This window comes from Macaca nemestrina, chromosome 16 (genome assembly GCF_043159975.1).
Source record: "Macaca nemestrina isolate mMacNem1 chromosome 16, mMacNem.hap1, whole genome shotgun sequence".
Lineage (NCBI taxonomy): Eukaryota > Metazoa > Chordata > Mammalia > Primates > Cercopithecidae > Macaca > Macaca nemestrina.
The window spans coordinates 100,728,858-100,752,589 of record NC_092140.1 but is presented as its reverse complement, the minus strand read 5'-3'; the positions used below and the strand labels follow the sequence as shown (position 1 = coordinate 100,752,589).

At 42.0% G+C, this 23,732-nt stretch overlaps 2 protein-coding genes across 7 annotated transcripts in view; one reads left to right on the top strand and one right to left on the bottom strand.

The window, feature by feature from the left end:
- LOC105490231 (myotubularin related protein 6) overlaps positions 1-4,691 on the bottom strand; it is a 112,676-nt gene extending 107,985 nt beyond the window's left edge. For all 4 annotated transcript variants that reach the window (XM_071081523.1, XM_071081525.1, XM_071081522.1 and 1 more), the window contains exon 1: positions 4,569-4,691. In XM_071081523.1, the coding sequence (XP_070937624.1) occupies positions 4,569-4,679 (111 nt within the window). In that variant the 5' untranslated portion in view covers positions 4,680-4,691. The remainder of the gene's footprint in view (positions 1-4,568) is intronic.
- The window catches only part of LOC105490331 (nucleoporin 58), a 50,065-nt gene continuing 31,018 nt past the window's right edge, over positions 4,686-23,732 (top strand). For 2 of the 3 annotated variants that reach the window (XM_071081528.1, XM_071081526.1), the window contains exons 1-6: positions 4,686-4,816; positions 11,281-11,423; positions 13,038-13,073; positions 16,605-16,754; positions 17,692-17,829; positions 19,425-19,535. In XM_071081528.1, the coding sequence (XP_070937629.1) occupies positions 4,710-4,816; positions 11,281-11,423; positions 13,038-13,073; positions 16,605-16,754; positions 17,692-17,829; positions 19,425-19,535 (685 nt within the window). In that variant the 5' untranslated portion in view covers positions 4,686-4,709. The remainder of the gene's footprint in view (positions 4,817-11,280; positions 11,424-13,037; positions 13,074-16,604; positions 16,755-17,691; positions 17,830-19,424; positions 19,536-23,732) is intronic. The other variant, XM_071081527.1, reaches the window with a different exon arrangement.

Sequence of the window (23,732 nt, the reverse complement as noted above, 5' to 3'; positions counted from 1 at the left end):
TTATAATGAACACCCATATACCTTGTTTTGACCATCATCCCATAACTTGCATTATTGATTTATTTCTCTATATACATTTGGTGGTGGTGGTTGTTGAATCACTTGAGAATTTAATGAATTTTTAAAGTGGAAGGACACTACTTAAATATTTAAAACCCTAAAATTTTTAAGACCTTTTCTGAGAATAATTTTCAAGATAAAGACTGTGATTGAAGGCAAATGGTTACATGTAATTTCTAAAAGATAACCTCTCTTCTGGATATTTCAGAGGACCAGAACTAGAGATATTACAGACTCCTTTCAATAGACTTCAGATTCCCACTTCCTTTATGTGTTAGAACCTCTGCTGAGAGAGCTTCTCAAATGGTTATCCTGATCTGAACACCCCCACCAAAGCAAACCTATTTTAGATATAGTAATGCAAACACAAATTAGAAGTTTTAGCCTGGGCAACATGGCGAAAACCCATCTTTACAAATAAACAAATTAGCCGGGCATGGTGGTGCACACCTGTATGTGGTCCTAGCTACTCAGGTGGTTGAGGTGGGAGGATCACTTGAGCTAGAGAGGCAGAGGTTGCAGTGAGCCAAGATGGTGCCACTGCACTCCAGCCTGGGCACAGAGCAAGACCGTGTCTCAAAAAGGAGAAAAAAAAAAAAAGAAAAAAAGAAAATTTTTTACAGCGCTATTTCTGTTTGGATAATTCAGTTTGATTATGACATTAACAATGTCATCATCCTGCTGGCAAATCAGCAAAAGATGGAGTTCTCTAACAGAATGCTTACAATGTAAGAAGCAAGGAAAGACAAAATGGCCTGCTCTAGAATTTACAATCTGAAGCACTTGCTTCATCCTTGGAAGCAGCAATTCACACAGAACTGACACATAGGTTCAAGTCCTCTAATGTTGAAAAGAGTACTATCTGGAAGATCCTTTGGGATAGGTTTGTTACTCTACCTAGACTAGGTCAGGGTGAAGCCAGATTCCAGTGCTCCATGGTTCTGCTCGGTTGCAGATAGGATTCAGGCTTATGTATGCATAATGCTCAGTTACTGCTATTTTACTGTTTTCAGTTCACTAACCAAACCATTGAGCTTATTGAAAACTGCTTTCTTTGGAGTTTCATTTCGGTAGAATGTAAGGATGTAATTTCTTTCTTCACTAATAGGACAAGCAGTACAAGGTATATGAGATGAGAAGGGATCTCTGGCCGGGCGCGGTGGCTCAAGCCTGTAATCCCAGCACTTTGGGAGGCTGAGACGGGCAGATCACGAGGTCAGGAGATCGAGACCATCCTGGCTAACACGGTGAAACCCCGTCTCTACTAAAAAAATACAAAAAACTAGCCAGGTGTGGTGGCGGGCGCCTGTAGTCCCAGCTACTCGGGAGGCTGAGGCAGGAGAATGGCGGGAACCCGGGAGGCGGAGCTTGCAGTGAGCCGAGAGCGCCCCACTGCACTCCAGCCTGGGCGACAGAGCAAGACTCCCGTCTCAACAAAAAAAAAAAAAAAAAAAAAGAGAAGGGATCTCTGAGATCTAGTCTTATACTTGGTGCATCTAGTGGTAGATTGCAATACTGCTCATCAGATATTCCAGATTTTGTCTCTGCAGTGCTCCTCCTTGAGTGATTTGGGGATTTATTACTGTAGCATAACTTAAAACTATTCTGTCAGATACAAGGCAGGAAATGCTACACTAAAATTTTGATAAAACAAAGTTGAAAGGATAGTTTGCTTGTTAATTGGAATGGCTTCCCCCCAAACCCAAACTTTAATCTAAGTCAGATTTCCTTTATTTCTTTTATAAACGTTTAGCTTTAAAACAGTTATAGATTTGGCTGGGCGTGGTGGCTCACGCCTGTAATCCCAGTACTTTGGGAGGCCAAGGCAGGCAGATCACGAGGTCAGGAGATTGAGACCATCCTGGTCAACATGGTGAAACCCCATCTACTAAAAATACCAAAATTAGCTGGGCACGGTGGCATGTGCCTGTAATCTCAGCTACTTAGGAGGCTGAGGCAGGAGACTTGCTTGAACCAGGAAGTCGGAGGTTGCAGGGAGCCAGGATCTAGCCACTGCACTCCAGCCTGGTGACAGAGACTCCGTCCAAAAAAAAAAGTTATAGATTTACAGAATTATTAATTACATAGAGAGAATGTTCATATTCCTCACACCCAGTTTCCCCTATTATGAACATATTAGTTCCTATATTTTTACATGCTCTTTTCTTCCTGCGAATATTACAAGTCTTGTTCATTAATATATATTTCTTAAGTGCCAGCCATTTTGCTATTACTAATTGTAGGTTAGTATTCTTCAAAAGTTTTGGGAAGAATACATGAGAAAATCAAAGACATAGGGAGTGCCTTTCTATCTTCCCATAAAAATCATGTGGATCTTTTATTTTTCAGTCAAAAGGAAGACTTTATGTGAACAATCCTCTTACTGACCACCCTATAGCCATTACTGAAAATAGCCTTCTCTATATCACTGAAGCTTTAAAACTCACAACAATCTTTTATTTTTGCCTCCTGTTCGATAACTATGAAGTTTTTATTTATATCTTAATCCAAATATATCCCTTTTTTTCTTTTTTATCATTCCCATTATGACCTCCATGACGTTTAAAATGTTATGGCCATGAGCGGTGGCTCACGCCTGTAATCCCAGCACTTTGGGAGGCCGAGGTGGGCAGATCGCTTGAGGCCAGGAGTTCGAGACCAGCCTGGCCAACATGGTGAAACCCCATCTCTACTAAAAAATACAGAAATTAACCGGGCGTGGTGGTGTGCGCCTGTGATCCCAGTTACTCGGGAGGCTGAGGCAGGAGAATCGCTTGAACTCAGGAGGCGGAGGTTGCAGTGATAGGCCATTGTATTCCAGCCAAGGCCACAAAGCGAGACTCCATCTCAAAATACAGTATAAATTTAAAAAATAATAAATTAAGTTAAAAAATAGATAAAATAAAATGTACATGTTTCAATTATACAAACACAGAGGTGGTGTATTAGTCTGCTTGGCTGATGTAACAAAATACCATAGACTGAGGTGGCTGTAACACCATTTACTTCTCTCAATTCCGGAGACTAAGTACCAGATAAAGATGGGGCAGTTTGGGTTCCAGGTGAAAGCCCCTTCTTGCTCTGTCCTCACATGGCACACAAAGGAGAACAAGTTCTTTGTTGTTTTTTCTCTTAAAGGCACTAATCCCGCCATGGAGGACCCACCCGGGTGACCTCATATAAATTGAATTACCTCCCAAAGGCTCCATCTCCAAATACCAACATATCGGGGTGGGGCGGGGCTTTAACATACGGATTGGGGGAGGAGGGAAATAGTTCCGTCCACAGCTGGTGGCAATGCCCAAGCTCAACGCAAGATTAAAGTACTGAATTACAGAGAGCTGTGAGATGAGGTTAGAAAGACTCCTCATACGGAGGTCATCAAGTGCCAGACTAAAGAGCCACTGGGCTTTTTAGATCATAAATCCGGGGATTGCTTATGGGATGGATTTTGTTAGAGATCACGAGTGGGAACACCATTTGGGGGGGATAATATAACAATTCCTGAGGGAAAAATAAAAACGAACACTACGACAACCACCCTCGAATGCACCACCACCAGGAAGCCTTTCCCGACGCTTCGCCAGAGAGGTTCTCTTTAAACGCGAATTTTTCTTGAGTAACCCTAGAAATGTGAGTTCCCCTCCACATCTCGCCTTCTCTCGTACACGTTCCTGTGCGTTTCCTAACCTTCCACTTCACGGTGCCTGCAGCACGCGGTGTGTCCGCGCGCCCTACAGCCCTGCACCGCGCTTCCGGCGCAGCCGCCCGCGCTCGGCCCCAGGTCCCGCCCTCCCGCATCAGGATGCGCGGACGGCGTTTGTGGACTTGACCGCAGGCCAGGAAATCCCGCGGGCCTGGCCACTTCTGGGCGCTAGGACCACAGCCGGCCACCCCACGGACGCCGGGGACGCTCTCCTGGGCCCACTTCAGGGCCGCGCGTCGGGCTCGCAACAACGGCGTCCAGCTGGCCTGAGGCGCAGGGGTGGGGCTCACGTCGTCGGACGGTTGCATGGATTATTTTCGATGGATTTCCGAACCTTCAGGAAGCAGACACGCTCCCCTTCCTTCTTAGAGATGATGGGGTGGCAGCCAACGAAGGCCCGAAGCCGCCTCCTTTTCTGGGTGGGGAGCTAGGAGATGCTCAGGAGGGACCTCCCCGATTCTGAGCATCATTTTTGGCAGGAGGCTACATATGAGCAGTAATTGACATTCATCATTCTAATGTGCAGATTATGTCAGTACGGATGCTACGATAGAACAACTAAAAAATGACAGAAATGGTTTCACTGTTTTTAAACTCTGGGAGCCTACTCCTTTAAGAGATTGGGCAGTGCGCCAATCCCACCTGGTCCCGGGGTGCCTTGCGCGGCTCGCCGACCCCCCCGCACCCCTCCCAACTGGCGTCCCAGAGCTCCCTGCGCGGCGGTTTCACTTCCGGCGGGCTACGTGCGCGCGGCGAGCGACGGGCGTACTTTTGCGTGGTTGCTCCACCCCCTCAGCCTTACCTTCGCCGCCGTTGGGGCTGGAAGTTCCCGCCAGGTCGGTGCCGGGCTAGAGAGATGTTCCCCGGCCCGCCTCGGCTTTGAGGCGAGAGCAGTGTCCCTGAGCCCTTTCATCTTGCTGACGGCGTCGAGCCCCGGGCAGACATGTCCACAGGGTTCTCCTTCGGGTCCGGGACTCTGGGCTCCACCACCGTGGCCGCAGGCGGGACCGGCACGGGCGGCGGTTTCTCCTTCGGAACGGGAGCGTCTAGGTAACCGCACTTTCTCGCCTTCCTGGGCCGGATTCCCCCCGAGCCCCAGCCCCGCAAAGCTCCCCTCGTGTCCCAGTCCTCTCTCTTCCCGCTGGCTTCCTTCCCGGTGAGGCTGGAGAGAAGCACTTAATCTAGCCGCCCGGCGTCGTAGGCCTCTCGCTCGCCGCGGTACCCGGGCCCAGCGCGGCCTGGTGAAGTGGAGGGCGGGATGGGTTTTGTGCTGTGAGGTTTCCAGAATCCGCGTATAGTTCAGGCATTGTTTGGACCTAGTGGGGTCTTGAGTGCGTGGAGGGGCCTGGGGGTCTTCCCCGGAGCTTTAGCGATGCGTCAGTCTTAGGCGTAGAATGAACGTTGAATGAATGAATGAAATTATAGCATGTTGTGGAGTTTTATGGTAGATAATTCCAATTTCATTGCAGCATTTGCGGTTTTGGATATTACGGTGTTTTAATAACTTTGTGGTTGTTTTTAACCAGCTTTTCAAGCTTCTGTGCCACATGGGACCTCATCTGCTTTTGTTAAAACAACAACAACAAAAAACACTTCTTTGCAGTGTTTTTTAGTGGTAATTTTGTGCATTATGTGCAGATTAGTATATCTGACGCAAGAATGTTGTGTTGTAATCACTCAACATTGTCTTTTACTTAAATTACAAAACGTAGGTAGCATGTTCCTCGTTTTTGTGCAACCCATTAGTCCAGGTGGCGACAAAAACATAACTGTCCAGAAAGAAACAAAGTGGTGAGGCATTTATTTTAATGAGAGATTTAAGCTTTAGAACTCAATTTTTTAAAAGATAAAGGTGGGAGGGGTTCATAAAATTAAGGAGTGTGCACACTGTCAACAAGATACTTCCTGAAGCTTAAAAGATGCGGCTGTAGATTTAAAAGGCAAAAACTTAAGCATGACCTGCAGTTTAAAAAGGGAGGGAGGAGGAATCACAGGCTACACAGTCAAATTCAGAAATTTGAATTTTCATCCGTACCTCCGTTATTCTTACTCGCTCAACAGCAGGTCCTAATAATTTTACTTCTGCCATTTCCGTTTGTCTTTATTTCCAGTTCCACCACCCTGCTCAGGCTATTATCATTCATGGAACAAATATTTATTGGACAGATTCCCATGTGCAGGGCTCTGTTTTAGGTATTAAGAGTCTTGCTCTCTTGATCCTTAACATTCTTACGAAAGTACTTCTGATTCTTGTCAGATTTTTAACCAGCTGTCTTTCTTGTTTTAGATGAAAACTACTCCAATCAACTTCTTCAATCTGTTCTGCCACATTGTAGCCAGAGTAATTTTTTTAAAAAATTGTCATTGCTCCCCCCTTTAATCATTTCCCGCTATCTTTAGAGTGAAGTTAAAGAAAACAGACAAACAAAAAAACTTACCATAGTCTGCAAGGTCCACTTCTGCTGGAACCTCTGGGTACTCATCTTGAGCCCGTCTTTTTATTTTAGTTATCCAGACCCACTGTTAAAAACAAACACGCAACTACCACCCGGTGCACCACTACCTGCACACAAATAAATCACTGAAATAAAGTTTCCGAGAAAGATACCCCTACTTCATGGGATGCACTTTGATATTTTCTATTCTATTTCTTTTTTTTTAATGTTGTTTATGACTTGAATTAATTTTTATATTTCTCTCATGGTCCTGATCTTAGTGTGAGAAAGCCTGTCCTAGCAACATGACCTTTTCTCTTTTCAAGTGGGCTTTGCCAGCCTCTTCCTTGCCAGTATCAAATGGTCTCTTTCCCCAGAGAGGCCTTTTCTGACCTGTCAGTCTAGGGGAGATTTCTGTTCTCCTAGTACTCTTAGAGTGCTGATCACAATTGTAATCAGTTTGTTACATTTATTGTTAACTTGTTTGTTGTCAGATCTCAGCTCTGGAATAATTAATATCTGTGTTTCTTACTGACTAGAAACTGCCTGAGGGCAGGGTCTGAGTCTTACCACCTCTTCCTCAGTCCCAAGGACAGTGCCTGGCATAGAAAAAGGGCTTTAGTAACAATTTGAATGACTGAGCAAATGAGTTATTAGTAATAAGTTATAAAAAATTACCCAAGTTTTAGAGAGGCTTGGATAAATTAGTGAAAGAGGAGACAGTCTGACATAAATTCGTTAGAGTGCTGGTTGGGAGGCCTGACAGCCCCTAGTGCCACCTGGTGATTTGATGTCTTGAGGTCGGTCATTTTAGGGGAGTTCTCACATCTGGAACTCCTCAACTCAGGAGTGGGTTACCTGAGTTGATGAGTGAGATGAAGCATTTGAATATTTAGCATCAAGTCTGGCACTTGCTAAGTGCTCAGTAAATGTTAGCTATTATGTTAGCTGCCAAGTCCGCATTAGGGCAAGCTGGCAAGTTAAAATAACATTCCTGATGTGATTGAGTCAAGTTGGTTTTTATACAGCACATCCTATCAAGTGCTTGGCACATAACATTGGTTTGAGGCAATAATTGGTCAAGTCTAGGGTAGCTTTTGCTTTTCTTGAGTTTAGTAAATTTCACTGACACCAAAATTTCTCTTTTGCTTTTGTGATAGAGTAAAATTTCATTTTGATGTGTTTCTTTGGCAGCATTTTCAACTTTAATTATGTAATATTTCATAATATCTTCAGTTATGTTGTCAAGACATTAAAAAATATATATATGTATATATATATATGGCACAATCTCGGCTCACTGCAAGCTCCGCCTCCTGGGTTACTCAATTCTCCTGCCTTAGCCTCCTGAGTAGCTGGGACTACAGGCGCCACCACCACGCCCGGCTAATTTTTTTTGTATTTTTAGTAGAGACAGGGTTTCACCGTGTTAGCCAGGATGGTCTTGATCTCCTGACCTCATGATCCACCTGCCTCGGCCTCCTAAAGTACTGGGATTACAGGTGTGAGCCACTGCGCCTGGCCCTTTTTTTTTTTTTTTGAGGCAGAGTCTTGCTCTTGTTACCTAGCGTGAAGTGCAATGGCGCAATCTCGGCTCACTACAGCCTCCGCCTCCTGGGTTCAATCGATTCTCCTGCCTCAGCCTCCCGAATAGCTGGGATTACAGGCACACCACCACACCAGGCTAATTTTTTTTTTTTTGATATTTTTAGTAGAAACGGGGTTTCACCATGTTGGCCAGGCTGGTCTCAAACTCCTGGTTCAGGTGATCCGTCCTCTTCGGCATTCCAAGGTGTTGGAATTACAGGCGTGAGCCACTGCGCCCAGCCACCAATAATGTTTTAGTATCCCCCAGATACTCATTTATTCTACTCCACATTATATACACAACAGTTTCAAAATAACAATACGATCAGACTGACCACAGCTAAGCTAAATGTTTTGGCATATATGGCCCTTTTATGGTTGTACCTATGTTGTCTGGATATAGCCATTATATACTATATTCTTTTGCTTGTCGCGCTCACTTAGGTTTCTGTGTGTGTGATATCTCACTTAGTTTTGGTTGTAGCAATGTGTTTTTAATAATACCTTTTAAATTCAGACTAAATGTTTAAAGATCTGTGGGCCTCTTTTTTTGTGTGTGAGACGGCCTTGCTCTGTCTCCCAGGCTGGAATGCAGTGGTACAGTCTCAGCTCACTACAACCTTCACCTCCTGGGCTAAAGTGATCCTTCCACCTCAGCTTCCTGAGTAGCTGGGATTGCAGGCATGCTTCAGCACGCCTGGCTAATTTTTGTTTTTTGAAAGTTTTTTGTTGTTTTTTCGGTAGAGACACTTTTACCATGTTGCCCAGGCTGGTCTCAAGCTTCTGGGCTCAAGCAGTCTGCCTACCTCAACCTCCCAAAGTGCTGGGATTACAGGCATGAGCCACCCGGTCTGGTCAAGATCTGTGTTTTAATTGTTAGTGAGAGCTCGCAGCCCTACTTTGTCTCCCACCTCGCCTTTATCCACCCAAGGTGAACACAAACATTTTAAAGATCAGTGGTGAGCTAAGTACTTCCTCTTCTTTTACCTACTCAGTATGGATGGCACACCTCAAGTTCTGCCCCTTAATAAGCTCCTCCATCTCTGTTCCCCTCACGGGTGGTTAGCTCTTTGCCTCAAACTTCTGCAGTATCTCTTTGCCATCATTTGGTACTTGATTATAATCTGCCTTATAGTAATTGTAAACTTACTGAAGGTGTGTACATTTCTGCTGCTTGAATGATCTACTGCTTGAGTATTTCCTTTCTTCCTTGTCCCCCAATGTTTGCAAAAATCTGAGTGGCTTCTTAAGCTGGTTATGCAATTGAAGACACGCGGACCCAAGTCACTTGGAGAACTCTTCTGGCTTGGAGTACAGTTATTTGTGTTGTTTTCCCCCTGGTAAACGGCATGTTCCTTGACTAGGGACTTGATCATCTTTCTGCTTCCTTGCTATTCCTGGCGTAACGCCTTGTACATAATATATTTAGTTGAATTTATAAGTATCCGTAATGATAACAGTCATAACAACATTTATTGAAGTTAATTCATCCTGTGCAATTTCTGAAGTCTTATATTTAAAAAAAAATTCTGCTGGCTGGGCGCGGTGGCTCACGCCTGTAATCCCAGCACTTTAGGAGGCCGAGGTGGGCGGATCATGAGGTCAGAAGATCGAGACCATCCTGGCTAACACGGTGAAACCCTGTCTGTACTAAAAATACAAAAAATTAGCTGGGCGTGGTGGCGGGCGCCTGTAGTCCCAGCTACTTGGGAGACTGAGGCAGGAGAATGGTGTGAACCTGGGAGGCGGAGCTTGCAGTGAGCCGAGATCGCGCCACTGCACTCCAGCTTGTACGATAGAGCAAGACTCCGTCTCAAAAAAAAAAAAAAAAAAATTATGCTAAGTGGGTACTGTTAATTCCTATTTTGCAGATGAGGAAATAGAGGCTCAGAAAGGTTAAGTAATGGCACACAAGTACCAGAACTTGGGGGAATTCGTACTAGAACCCAGCCACACTACTGCTGCCAGAGATTTTGAGACTTTAAAAATTATATTGGGTTCTCCCATGGTGATTACTCTTTATGGAAGAGCAGCAAAGGAAGTAATAAATATGTAGGATAAAGAGGATTCCCCATTATGCTATATAATCTCCCTTAACTCTCCTAAATAATTTTTGAAGTGCCAACTTGTCAAACTTTGCTTGCTTTCACAATTTGTCTTCCCACCTTTTCCTAGCAAATTTGAACCTCTGAGTCTTGATAAGAATAGTTGAAAAGTTGTGAACTTTGTTCACATTCACTTGTTTTTATCAGCTGTTCTTTTTTTAAGCTTTCCAACGCTCTCAGAAGAGTTTCTGTTAGTGAACACATGATCCTGAGACACGGTGATTTTGCTTTGCGTTTAACTTTTGCCAGGAAATGTGCCCACTAGTTTTTCTATTTTGCTTTTTTTGGTGGTAAAATCCCTAACTATAAGCTCTCCCCTACCCCACATTGCCCTATGAATGTGGTAATGTAGCAACATTGAAGATAACTTAAAATCACTTTTCTATGGCCATTTTAAAATATGCTAGGTTTCAAAGATTGGTGAAAGCAGAATAATTGTGATCCTTACTGATGATTACCTTGGGATCTGAAATCCTTATTGCTATAGACTGCTTTTCTTGAAATCTGGTATTGGTTTTTTTTTTTGAGAGGGAGTCTCACTCTGTCACTCAGACTGGAGTGCAGTGACACTATCTCGGCTCACTGCAACCTCTGCCTCCCGGGTTCAAGCAATTCTCCTGCCTCAGCCTCCTGAGTAGCTGGAATTACAGGCACATGTCACCACCATGCCCGGCTAAGTTTTGTATTTTTAGTAGAGACAAGGTTTCACCCTGTTGGTTAGGCTGATCTGGAACAACTGACTTCGTGATCCACTAGCCTCGGCCTCCCAAAGTGCTGGGATTACAGGCATGAGCCACCATGCCCAGCCTGAAATCTGGTAGTATTGTATTTTTTAAGACTACGTTTACATGTGGTTTTATTTTATTTATTTATTTATTTATTTTGAGACGGAGTCTTGCTCTGTCGCCCAGGCTGGAGTGCAGTGGCCGGATCTCAGCTCACTGCAAGCTCCGCCTCCCGGGTTTACGCCATTCTCCTGCCTCAGCCTCCCAAGTAGCTGGGACTACAGGCGCCCGCCACCACGCCCGGCTAGTTTTTTGTATTTTTTAGTAGAGACGGGGTTTCACTGTGTTAGCCAGGATGGTTTCGATCTCCTGACCTCATGATCCACCCGTCTCGGCCTCCCAAAGTGCTGGGATTACAGGCTTGAGCCACCGCGCCTGGCCTTGTGGTTTTATTTTTAAGGAAGAACAGAAACGTGTTTGAACTTGGTGGGTTAAAGATAAATTTATTTTTCTTTTTGGGTCTTATGACAATGTATTTGATATGTTAAGTGAATGAAACTATCTTAAAGAGTTAATTTTTATTTTTCTTAAGTAAATATTGGCTCTAGTAGACTTCCTTTTGTGCATGTAGTTTTTGTTTTGTTTTTGTGTTTTTAAATAAGCAACCCTTCTGTGGGGCTCAATTTTGGAAATCTTGGAAGTACTGCAACTCCAGCAACTACATCTGCTCCTTCAAGTGGTTTTGGAACCGGGCTCTTTGGATCTAAACCTGCCACTGGGTTCACTCTAGGAGGAACAAATACAGGTGAGGAGGATCTGACCACATTGTCAGGGAGTAGGCTTGGGATATTCTTTCCTAAATTCTGTCCTGTATCTCCGTTTACAAGGATCATCACTGGTAGTAGACCTTAAAAAATGGTAAATACTAAGATGAAAAAAAATATAAGGAATTGGAATTAAGGGCTAGTGATATAGGCCCGATCATTGACTGTCATCTACTCTGAAGTAAGGAAGGAAAACATACAAACATTAAATTTTTAGATTGTATAATATAGAGTTTTTCCTTAGTGAAGATTGTTGTTTAAGCCAGCTTTATCAATTTGGAACGTTAACATACATGAGATAATCAGCACCCTTACTGTAACATAATTCACTTCTTTTTTTTTTTTTTGATACACAGTCTTGCTCTGTTGTCTAGGCTGGAGTTCAGTGGCACGATCATGGCCCACTGTAGCCTTGCAACCTCTTGGGTCCAAATAATCCTCCCACCTCAGCCTCCTGAGTAGATGGAACCACAGGTGTGCACCACCATGCCTGGCTTCTTTTTTTTTTTTTTTTTTTTTTTTTACTTTTTGTAGAGAAGGGGTCTCCTCCTGGTCTTAAATTCCTGAGGTCAGGTGATCCTCCTGCCTTGGCCTCTCAGAGTGCTGGGATTGTAGGCCTGAGTTACCATGCCTGGTCTATAATTTACATTCCTAAGAGATGTTTTACATTTTCGCATTATTAAAACAATAAGTGGGAAAAGGGCAATAGATAAAGGACTTGAAGGTTTCGAAAACAATGGAAATTTTTTGTTTTTAATACGGCTGGAAAAATAGTGTTTCACTGGAGCTGACCATTTAAAAAGTTTACTTCTTTATTTACCCTTTATTTTCTAATACTTTGTTTTCTTACTACTTTTTGCATTGATCTTCCAGCTTTGAGTGCAGCACATTTCACAGCCACATCTAGAAAATGGAAGAACGGCCGGGCGCGGTGGCTCAAGCCTGTAATCCCAGCACTTTGGGAGGCCGAGACGGGCGGATCACCAGGTCAGGAGATCGAGACCATCCTGGCTAACCCGGTGAAACCCCGTCTCTACTAAAAAATACAAAAAACTAGCCGGGCAAGGTGGCGGGCGCCTGTAGTCCCAGCTACTTGGGAGGCTGAGGCAGGAGAATGGCGTGAACCCGGGAGGCGGAGCTTGCAGTGAGCTGAGATCCGGCCACTGCACTCCCGCCTGGGTGACAGAGCGAGACTCCGTCTCAAAAAAAAAAAAAAAAAAAAAAAAAGAAAATGGAAGAACGACAGGAATAAATATGAGCAGATTAGTCAGTGAGCTGCTTGAGACAGCTCAGTGTAGCATTTTGTTTGGAGTTGCTTTTTTTGGTCTTGCTTAATTTTGTTATAAGCAATAGTTATGTGCATTTTATAAATTTTATTCCTTAATCAAATTATGCACAGCTTGTAATACGAAAACCAGTGCTATAGGAAAAATGCGTGATTAGTGGTTATGGTGGCAGATACTATGATATGTATTGTTCTAATTAGAAGTGTTGTCACTCCCTGAGGGTGATTTAAGTCTTTGCCTTATGACGGGTAAACCAAAAGAATGTCATCTTCATTGATGATTAAATTTTATTTCTCTTTTTGTCCCCAGGAATAGCAACAACTATAACTACAGGATTAACTCTGGGTAAGAATTTTTGAGGAAAGATCCCAGCTCTGTGGTCTTCTAATAATTTTGATAAATTGAGTGATCTTTCTACTCTTCTCCTTCTAATATCTCACAGAGCTGGGGTATAGAAAAAAGTGTGTGTATCACAGATGGTGACTTATCAGAGAACCTTTCAGTATTTGAGTAGTGAAAAAGGAATGACTTTGTAGAGTACTTTTATAATTCAGAAAAGTATTTTAAATGCAGGAATTGTTTTTAATGTGGAAGTTTATTTCATACTACTTTTTTTAGTCATTTGACTCCATTTAGTGGAAGAAACACCAAACTTTAAGCCAGAAATTTTGGAATTAAGCCTCTAAAATAGTTGTGAGGCCTTAGGTAATATTTGGGGGCTTTTAGTTATCTAAAAAATTGAGGGTATTGAACTAATATCCAAATACATAATACCTTCTGTACTGTTATGCTAAAGGGAATGTGATAACTAGGGTTTCAGTCAGCTTTCAATCTGGATGGCAGTAAACTATGTGAACGGAAAGGAAAAGGAAATGAAAGAACATTTAGAAGCCCTTAAATTGAGTTTTAAAATAAGGATTGGCAGACTTCATTTGGATGCTACACCTGTTATTAACAGAAAACACAACACATCTGTTTATCACCAAAGTTTTGGACTGGATTGGCTACAAAGATAAGCAAGTAAATCTTCTTGTTTTCTTTTTTGCTTTTTTTCCCCCCCATCAGACAGGTTCTTCCTCTGTTGCCCAGGCTGGAGTGCAGTGGCACCATCACAGCTCACTGCAACCTCAAACTCTTGGGCTCAAGCGATCTTCCCTGAGGTTCCCAAGTAGCTAGGACTATAGGTACATACCACAATGCTCGACTAATTTTTTTTTTTTTTTTTTTTAAAGAGATGGAGTTTTGCTCTTACTGCCCAGGCTGGAGTGCAATGGCGCAATCTCGGCTCACCGCAACCTCCACCTCCTGGGTTCAAGCGATTCTCCTGCCTCAGCCTCCCAAGTAGCTGGGATTACAGACATGTGCCACCACGCCCGACAAATTTTGTATTTTTAGTAGAGGCAAGATTTCTCCATGTTCGTCGGTCAGGCTGGTCTCGAACTCCCAACCTCAGATGATCCACCCGCCTTGGCCTCCCAAAGTGCTGGGATTATAGGTGTAAGCCACTGCGCCTGGCTTTTTTTTTTTTTTTTTTTTTTTTGGCGAGACAAGGTCTCACTATGTTGCCTTGGCTGGTCATGGACTCCTAGCCTGAAGCCACGTGCCCTCTTTGTCCTCCCAAAGTGCTGGGATTATAGACTTGAGCCACACTAAGCCTGAGTCTTGTTTTCTGAGGTTGTAACCCCATACATGATTTCAAAGTACTGTACTCTGGCAGGAACTTCTAGTTGTGATCAAGGCAATCCAGAAGCATAGTTTCTGGCTTCTTTTCTCTCAGTGATTTCAGGTTAAGTCAATGCAGGTCATTCATACATTTCTTCACTTAGTATTGTTTGAGCAGTTACTCCTTCCTAACCATGCGGCCTTGTGCATACATGATGCCTTGAACATTGAATATTATCTTGTGGCACTGGTAGTGAGGATGGTCCTTGATGATGACATTGGGAACTGCTAAGGGTTGGAGCAAGACAGTCTGTTGTGAGGTGGAAGGGTTAGGCAGGTATATTAACGTGTTCTTGTATTATCTGATAAATTTCCTAAAAGATGTAGGAGAGGCACCATGGAAGGCAGAGGAAGAAAACAGTATGGTTTACTTTACAGGCAAGAAGCATTTCGGACAGAGGATTGGCAAATGCAAAGGCCCAGTCATAAAAGCATTCAGGGAAATACGAAACATTTTGTTCTTGGAGCTTAGAAATCAGAGGTGGAAATGGTGGGCAGAGTTGAGATTTGAGGAGCAGGTTGGGACCAGATAGGAAAGGGAGGTATATGTCATGCCTTTAGACTCTATTTTAAAGACAGTCTAGAGTTAATAGGAACCTTAAGTTGGGCAGAATCACCAGGATTATTTGTGGGGGGGGTTTGTTTGTTTTCGGTGGTGGTGTTTTGTTTTGTTTTTTGAGACGGAGTTTCGCTCTTGTTGCCCAGAGTGGAGTGCAATGGCATGATCTCGGCTCACTGCAACCTCTGCCTCCCAGGTTCAAAAAATTGTCCTGTCTCAGCCTCCCGAGTAGCTGAGATTACAGACATGTGCCACCACGCCCAGTTAATTTTGTATTTTTAGTAGAGATGGGGTTTCACCATGTTGGCCAGGCTGGTCTCGAACTCCTGACCTCAGGTGATCTGTCCGCCCCAGCCTCCCAAAGTGCTGGGATTACAGATGTGAGCCACTGCACCCGGCCTTTTTTTTTTTTTTTTTTAAGGTAACCAAGATAATTTTAAGGATAGATTAGAGGTTAGAAGAGACTGATACCAGAGAAATAAATACTGTTGTAGTAGTTCTTAAGAGAGAGATGGCCTAAGCTAAGGTTTTTAAGGATGCTTGTAGTACAGGATATTTCTGAAGTGCAGTCGATAGGATTTGTGACTAATGGAGTACGGGAGAAAGAAGGGATGTCAAGAACGACTGGTTTCTGGCTTGAGGAATTGAACTGAGCAAGGTTGGAGATTTAGCAAAAAGTTTTTGTGGTGAGATATGTAGGAGGCCAAAGGGGCATCAAGATAGAACTAGACAGTGAGGACTTAGGTGAGTATCAGTTTAGACTTAATCACCTGTAGTTGAAATGATGAAAGTGGGTGAGTCATTGGGGAAGTAAGGAAGTAGGAATAGAACCCTAGGAAGTGTCATTTAAGACTTGAACAGAGGAAAGACAGCTACATAAAAAAAGGGCTGAAAAGGAATAGGGAGACAGCTGGGGGCAGACAGACACAGGGGCCAGAAGAAAGGAATAGAGAATGGGTATTAGAGAGGAGGGACCATTTTTCTGCTGAGAGGGAAAGGAGGAGGATAAATGCTGCATTAGAGGTAAATCTAGGAGTAGAATTAAAATCGATGTATTACATTGATTAGATTTTTTTTGTTTTTTGTTTTTTCTTTTTTTTTTTTTTTGGAGACAGAGTCTCTTGTCTCCCAGGCTGGAGTGCAGTGGTGTGATTTCAGCTTACTGCAGCTTCCCCCTCCCAGATTCAAGTGACTATCATGCCTCAGCATCCCGAGTAGCTGGGGTTACAGGTGTGCACCACCATACTCGACTAATTTTTGTATTTTTAGTAGAGGAGGCGTTTCACCATGTTGGCCAGGCTGGTCTCGAACTCCTGACCTCAAGCGATCTGCCCATTTGGGCCTCCCTAAGTGTTGGGATTACAGGCATGAGCCAGTACCAGGCCATTCTTTTGTTTTTCTTAAAGAGCCATCTTTTTTGTGTTCACCATGGTTTAGTCTCAACTTCTACATATTTTCTCTCACAGACACATCCGCCTTCTGTTGGCAAAAGGTAGTATCACAAACTTTTAGGGATCCATATTGAAACCAGTGTAATAGAACACTTACAGGTAAAGTAGAATTTTGTTTGTTTACTTATTTATTTTTTTAAATAGGAACACCAGCCACTACATCTGCAGCTACAACAGGCTTCAGTTTAGGATTCAACAAACCTGCAGCATCTGCCACACCATTTGCTCTACCTATTGCTTCTACCTCAGCTAGCGGTCTGACTCTTTCGTCTGCTCTGACATCAACTCCAGCAGGTGAGGTAGAATGAAAAATCGTTGCATTCAATGGTTAAATTTCAATTTTACCTGGTTAGAGAACATAGATAGTCACCTTTACTAAACATAACTTAGGATTTTGACTACAGAAATTATTGATTTATAAAGAAGAAAATTCAGCTTTGAGCATTGAAGCAGGAGAGGCTGTCTTGGGAGATAGTTCCTATTTAAAGAGCAAAGCAGGGGAGAGGGCTAGAGAGGTAAAATGTAAACTTGTTAATGTTGACTTTGTTTTCATGGAGCCATTTAGTGACAGGGAAAGACAAAGACTTGGCATAAACCTCGCCTATCTTTTGATTCATTTAATATGAAGGTGAAGTTGATGGCCTGGGGTGAAGACAATATTGCTGTCTAGAATCAGTTACCTGGTACTATTGTAATATTCCTCAAAGCCCTTATTTCTGTCCCAGATTTTTACTTTAAAGCTGCTGTTTCTCTTTATTCTTAAGTATGTAATTTTATCTTTAGCAAGTAGTTCTTCCAAAGAGCCAATTTTATCATGGATGTCAGTTTTTAAAAACATTGTATTTGTATTTTTCTTTTTTTTTTTTTTTTTTTTTTTTGAGACGGAGTCTTACTCTGTCGCCCAGGCTGGAGTACAGTGGCTGGATCTCAGCTCACTGCAAGCTCCGCCTCCCGGGTTCCTGCCATTCTCCTGCCTCAGCCTCCCGGGTAGCTGGGACTACAGGCGCCCGCCACCTCGCCCGGCTAGTTTTTTGTCTTTTTTGGTAGAGACGGGGTTTCACCGTGTTAGCCAGGATGGTCTTGATCTCCTGACCTCGTGATCCGCCCGTCTCGGCCTCCCAAAGTGCTGGGATTACAGGCTTGAGCCACCGCGCCCGGCCGTATTTGTATTTTTCTATGATGCTGTTAAATAAGTTGCCTTTTGAAAGCTTACTATCTCTTTTTTTTACAGCATCCACAGGATTTACTCTAAATAATTTGGGTGGGACAACAGCCACCACTACAACTGCATCAACAGGCCTCTCTTTAGGGGGAGCCTTAGCTGGTTTGGGAGGTTCACTTTTCCAGAGTACAAACACAGGAACATCAGGTAATTGATGGTATTTATTCTCCAGAATAGTAAATATTTATATTTAAATGTACTTATTTTTATTTTAGCCCTTTGAGCACATCACTTTTTCTCTTTAATCTGCATATTTTCCTTTAAATATGAAAACTAAATTATAAAATGATGGTTTTCATACATAATTGGATGTATTCGCCATATTTTATTTATTTATTTATTTTGGGATGGAGTCTTGCTCTGTCACCCAGGCTGGAGTGCAGTGGCGTGATCTTCTTTCACTGTAACCTCCACCTCCAGGGTTCAAGAGAGATTCTCCTGCCTCAGCCTCTTGAGTAGCTGGGATTACAGGTGTGTGCCAGCATGCCTGGCTAATTTTTGTGTTTTTAGTAGAGATGGGGGTTTCACCATGTTGGCCAAGCTGGTCTCAAACTCCTGACCTCAAGTGATCTGGCTGCCTCGCCTCCCGAAGTGCTGAGATTACAGGCATAAGCCACTGCACCCGACCTATTAGCCGTATTTTAGAAATCCATTTTCCTCTTTGTCAATATTGACTGACTAGATAAGAAAACAAAGAAGAGCCTGTTTAAGGAGTCAGTAAATTGATCTAGAGATAACATTTTTTCTAAAAAGAACAAAAGTTATATCAGCTCAGGAATGCATGGTCCTATAGAAGTATAGATTTATTAGGCTGGGCGCGGGGGCTCACACCTGTAATCCCAGCACTTTGGGAGGCCAAAGCAGGTGGATCACCTGAGGTCAGAAGTTTGAGACCGGCCTGGCCAATGTGGTGAAACACCCCGTTTCTAGTAAAAAGACAAAATTAGCCGGGTATGGTGCTGCGTGCCTATAATCCAAGCTGTTTGGGAGGCTGAGGCAGGAGAATCACTTGAACTGGGGAGGCAGCCGTTGCAGTGAGCCGAGATCATGCCGTTGCACTCCAGCCTGAACAACAAGAGTGAAACTCCATCTCAAAATAATAATAATAAAGAAATAGAGATTTATCAACGCAAGATTCTTGAAATTTTGCTACTTGACTCACAAGTATACATTAATGACTTATGATTAACCATAGTCTGGTCCTTTTTATTCTTTTTGTCAGGGAGGGAAGATTTAAATAAACAAATGAATTCTAATACTTTTTTTTAAGTTTGTGAAAAGAATTTGGGAGTATGAAATTATATTCAATACATGTTATATTCAAATCTGACAAATTCACACTAGGCTCTCTTAAAAGTATGCAGTTACAAAGTGTGTTCAGAAGGCAAGATGTATTCACCTGAAAATACACCAACTGAAACTGCTTTTGTAGAGAGGGTTTAAAAGCCCTCTAACAAAACCCCTTTATAACAAAGATTGAATGTCTACTTATTAAATTGATATACATTCTGGCCCGTCTAATAATGACAAATCGCATCATCCAACCTACATATACCATTGCATTCAAGAAAGGGTATCAGTCTTTGACCAAAACATGCTCCAGACTTGTTTCTTGTTATTTGCCTAAATCAAATATCAAGAAAATCTAGGATCCAACTTTAAAAGCATTAAAGTCCTTTGAACAGTAAGGGAAAATTGTTGTTGTCTTTCGGTGGAATTTATAAGTGATGTTTTATTTATAGGACTTGGACAGAATGCTTTAGGGTTGACTTTGGGAACTACAGCAGCTACTTCAACTGCAGGCAATGAAGGCCTTGGTGGTATAGATTTCAGTAGCTCCTCAGATAAAAAGAGTAAGTAGTAATGCTGTTGTAACTTTTATGTTCTAACAGTACTGTTGAGGGAATGTCTAGGTTGCTGTAAATTCTTTTGTGTGAAAGATTAGTAGTTTATATTTAGTAGTAACAGTTTTTACTTTTAAATTTGTTTGTATTAATATTTCACAAATTTTGTGTGTGTTCATTTAAGGTTTTATTTTTGTAGATAACAGATTTGTATGTGCTTGTCTTATGTAGCTATCTTAATGTGTATACGAATATGTATTTTTTAATAGGGATCATAATACATACGCAGTATTGTTTTGTAGTCTGTTCTTATGTAACATATCAGAAGCATTTGTCTGTTGGTAATTCTTTTAAAATATTTTAATGCTGCTTAATATCAGTTTTATGGATGGATAATTTAGTCAACCATTGTTCTCTTGTTAGATGTTTATTTCCAGATGTTTTACTCTGGGAAGTAAAACATTGGGCATCTTTATCTAAAAAGGCAACATAATATAGTAGTTTCAGAGTGTCTACTATGGAGTGGAATTGCCTGGGTTCAGATCCTGGCTCAACTGCTTGTAAGCTCTTTGACCTTATTGAAGTTACTTATATTGTGTGCTTTAGTTTTCCTTATCTGTTAAATGGTTTGAGGGTTGCTATTTGTAAAACCTTAGCAGAGCCAGACGCATAAGTGTCTCCTTTCATTATCAATGTTTGTTTATACTTTGGGTTATTTCTTAGGGAAAATACCTAGAAATTGGATCATTGGCTTAAAGAGAGGGATATTTTGGAGACTGTTAGTATATAGATTGTGAAATCGCTTTCCCAGAAAGATGTTACCAGTTTACCCCCTAACCAGTATGAAAATACCTTTCTTGCTGTGCCCTTGCCACATTGAATATTGGTTTTAAAAATTTGCTAATCCAAATTCATTGTGAAAATGTTTTTGTTTTTGTTTTTTTTTTTGAGACGGAGTCTCGCTCTGTAGCCCAGGCTGGAGTGCAGTGGCCGGATCTCAGCTCACTGCAAGCTCCGCCTCCCGGGTTCCCGCCATTCTCTGGCCTCAGCCTCCTGAGTAGCTGGGACTACAGGCGCTGCCACCTCGCCCGGCTATTTTTTGTATTTCTTAGTAGAGACGGGGTTTCACCGTGTTAGCCAGGATGGTCTCGATCTCCTGACCTCATGATCCGCCCATCTCGGCCTCCCAAAGTGCTGGGATTACAGGCTTGAGCCACCGCGCCCGGCCGTGAAAATGTTTTTATTGTTCTGTGTGTTACTTTGTTTTGCACCATCTCTTCTGCTTCTGATGAAAGCATGTTTCACTAGAATATATACCATATATACTAGGGTGTATACATACATATTGACCTTCTCTGAAGAATGAGATAAATGGATGAAGATGTGAAATAGTATCTGTGTATCTATATGACTTTAAAAAAAAAAAACAGACACAGGTTTTATTATAAGGAGATACTATTCTAGGTTGAATTACTATTTTAAAAGTTGGTAAAACCTTTTTAAACTTTTACAAAGTTTAGGTTTCTCTTTCAATGAAAATTGACTAATTTCTAAACAAAGTTCGTTTTTACTTAGTTTTCTTTGTAGCAGCTCCATAATTAGCAGCCTTAGCAGCTTATTTGTTCAAAATGGAATAGCCTGGTACCACTTTTATTACTTTTATTTTAAGCATGAGAGTACTTCTCTATTATAATTGTTTTTAGGCTGAAAGAGCAGGCTAAGGCAGAAGAGTAAGATAAATAAATGTGAGAAATTAATCTCCCCTCCTCTGCCCTTCCCCACATCTTCCTGCTTTCATAGTGTACCTAAGATAGAGTTGAGCAAGGAGAATATATAGAATAAATGCAATAAATGTCTTAGATATGACATTAAATTTTATAAATATGTATACACAAACATGTATATAAAAAATTTGGGTGTGTTTCTACTATGGATCTCTGATTACTACATCCCCGTTTCCTTTTATCTAATGCTCATATCAAGGGATTTTTTTTTAATCCAAATGATTTCTTTTTTTTTTTTTTTTTTTTTTTTTGAGACGGAGTCTCGCTCTGTCGCCCAGGCTGGAGTGTAGTGGCTGGATCTCAGCTCACTGCAAGCTCCGCCTCCCGGGTTTATGCCATTGTCCTGCCTCAGCCTCCCGAGTAGCTGGGACTACAGGCGCCCGCCACCTCGCCCGGCTAGTTTTTTGTATTTTTTTAGTAGAGACGGGGTTTCACCGTGTTAGCCAGGATGGTCTCGAACTCCTGACCTCGTGATCTGCCCATCTCGGCCTCCCAAAGTGCTGGGATTACAGGCTTGAGCCACCGCGCCCAGCCGATTTCTTTTTTTCTAGTAGTTGTATCAGTTAGCTTGGGCCCTGCAGTACCAGTGTGGGGTTTAACCAGATGGAGAGTAGCAGTAAACAGCATTCAGTGAAGAGGGTAAAGCATCGAGTGAGACTAGAGTTGAGAAGGACCTTGACCTTTTGAAGAAATGACTGAAGGCCAGATTAGCCATAGAGGAGAAAGACGAGGTTCCAGAAGTCATGGAGGCCTTATTTGCCACGTTGAGTTTTGTCATTATATTAATACCTCAGGCAATTTGGGTCTGTAAAGGGATGTGATGAGATTTGTATTTTAAGATTAAGAGCTTTCTGACAGCCATATGGAAAATAGCATCCGGGAAGAATGGACATGGAGAACTGTTAGGAAGCTTTTGTAGTGGTCCACGTGTGTTATTGAGGCAAAGCTAGGTAGATTAATTGGGGGTCCATGGTAATCAGGGATCCATGGTAAAAACAGGCTCAAGTTTTTTATATACTTGTTTGTGTGTACATAAGTATTTATAAAATATAATAAAATATATCAAAGAAATAATATGCTAGTCAGTTTAAAAGTTGAATTATTTGGAAAAACATAAAATTAAATCCCTAATTTTATTTCCATATCTCATAAAATCTAGGACATCTATAGAAGATAGGTGGCAATTTTAGAGATACTAAATATGAAATTAAAAAATCTTAAACTCGGTAAAATACAAAACACGGAAACATAAATTACAGTTGGATAAAAGAGGTAGAAAAGTAAAACCCCATGTGCAGAGGTAAAATGTAAATGAGGAAAGTAAAATGCTTGATTTTTTTTTTTTTTTTTTTTTTTTTTTTTTTGATACAGAGTCTTGCTCTGTCACCCAGGCTGGAATGCAGTGGATGTGATCTCACCTCACCGAAACCTCCACTCCCTGGCTCAAGTGATTCTCCTACCTTAGCCTCCTGAGTAGCTGGGACCACAAGTACACAGCACCACACCTAGCTAATTAAAAAAATTTTTTTTGGCCAGGCGCAGTGGCTCACGCCTGTAATCCCAGCACTTTGGGAGGCCAGAGCAGGTGGATCACAAGGTCAGGAGATCAAGACCAGCCTGGCCAAGATGGTGAAACTCTGTCTCTACCAAAAATACAAAAACCAGCCGGGCATGGTGGCAGGAGCCTATAATCCCAGCTACTCAAGAAGCTGAGGCAGGAGAATCGGTTGAACCCGGGTGGCAGAGGTTGCAGTGAGTTGAGATCACACCACTGCACTCTAGCCTGGGCAATAGAGTGAGACACTGTCTCAAAAGTGAAAAAAAAATTTGAAGGGACAGGGTTTTGCCCTGTTGCACAGGCTGGTCTCCAATTCCTGGGTTCATGCAGTCTGCCCAAAATGCTTGATTTTTAGGTGCTTTTTTTTTCACATTTTAACATCTCTGAAATTTAGATATATCTTAACAAGGGTCTAATATTAGAAATACTTATGAAATTATGTAAAGGAGACAAATAATATACTTAATGCTGAAATAGCTCTTACAAATAAGAAAAATACCTCAAGAAAAGTGTGCAAATCACAAGCAGTTCACAAAAGGAGAAATATACTTGTCTCATGAGCATTTGAAGAAAATGGTTTTTTCCACCAAATATAAACTAAGAATTATTATGAAGTGGCATTTTTCACCTACATAACTGGCAAAGGTTTTTTAAAAAATATGTCTGTTGTTGTGAGGGTGTGATAAGGTATTCATGGCAGATTGGAAGATAAATTGTGATATTTGTTTTAAGGGATTGTCAGATTGGAGAAGTTCAGGTAATCTGACATAGTATTCTGTACTGATAGGACCTTAAAAAGTGTAAGGTAAAGTTTTCAGGAGTTAAACTGGTAGGCAACAATGTACATTTTCCATACAGGATATT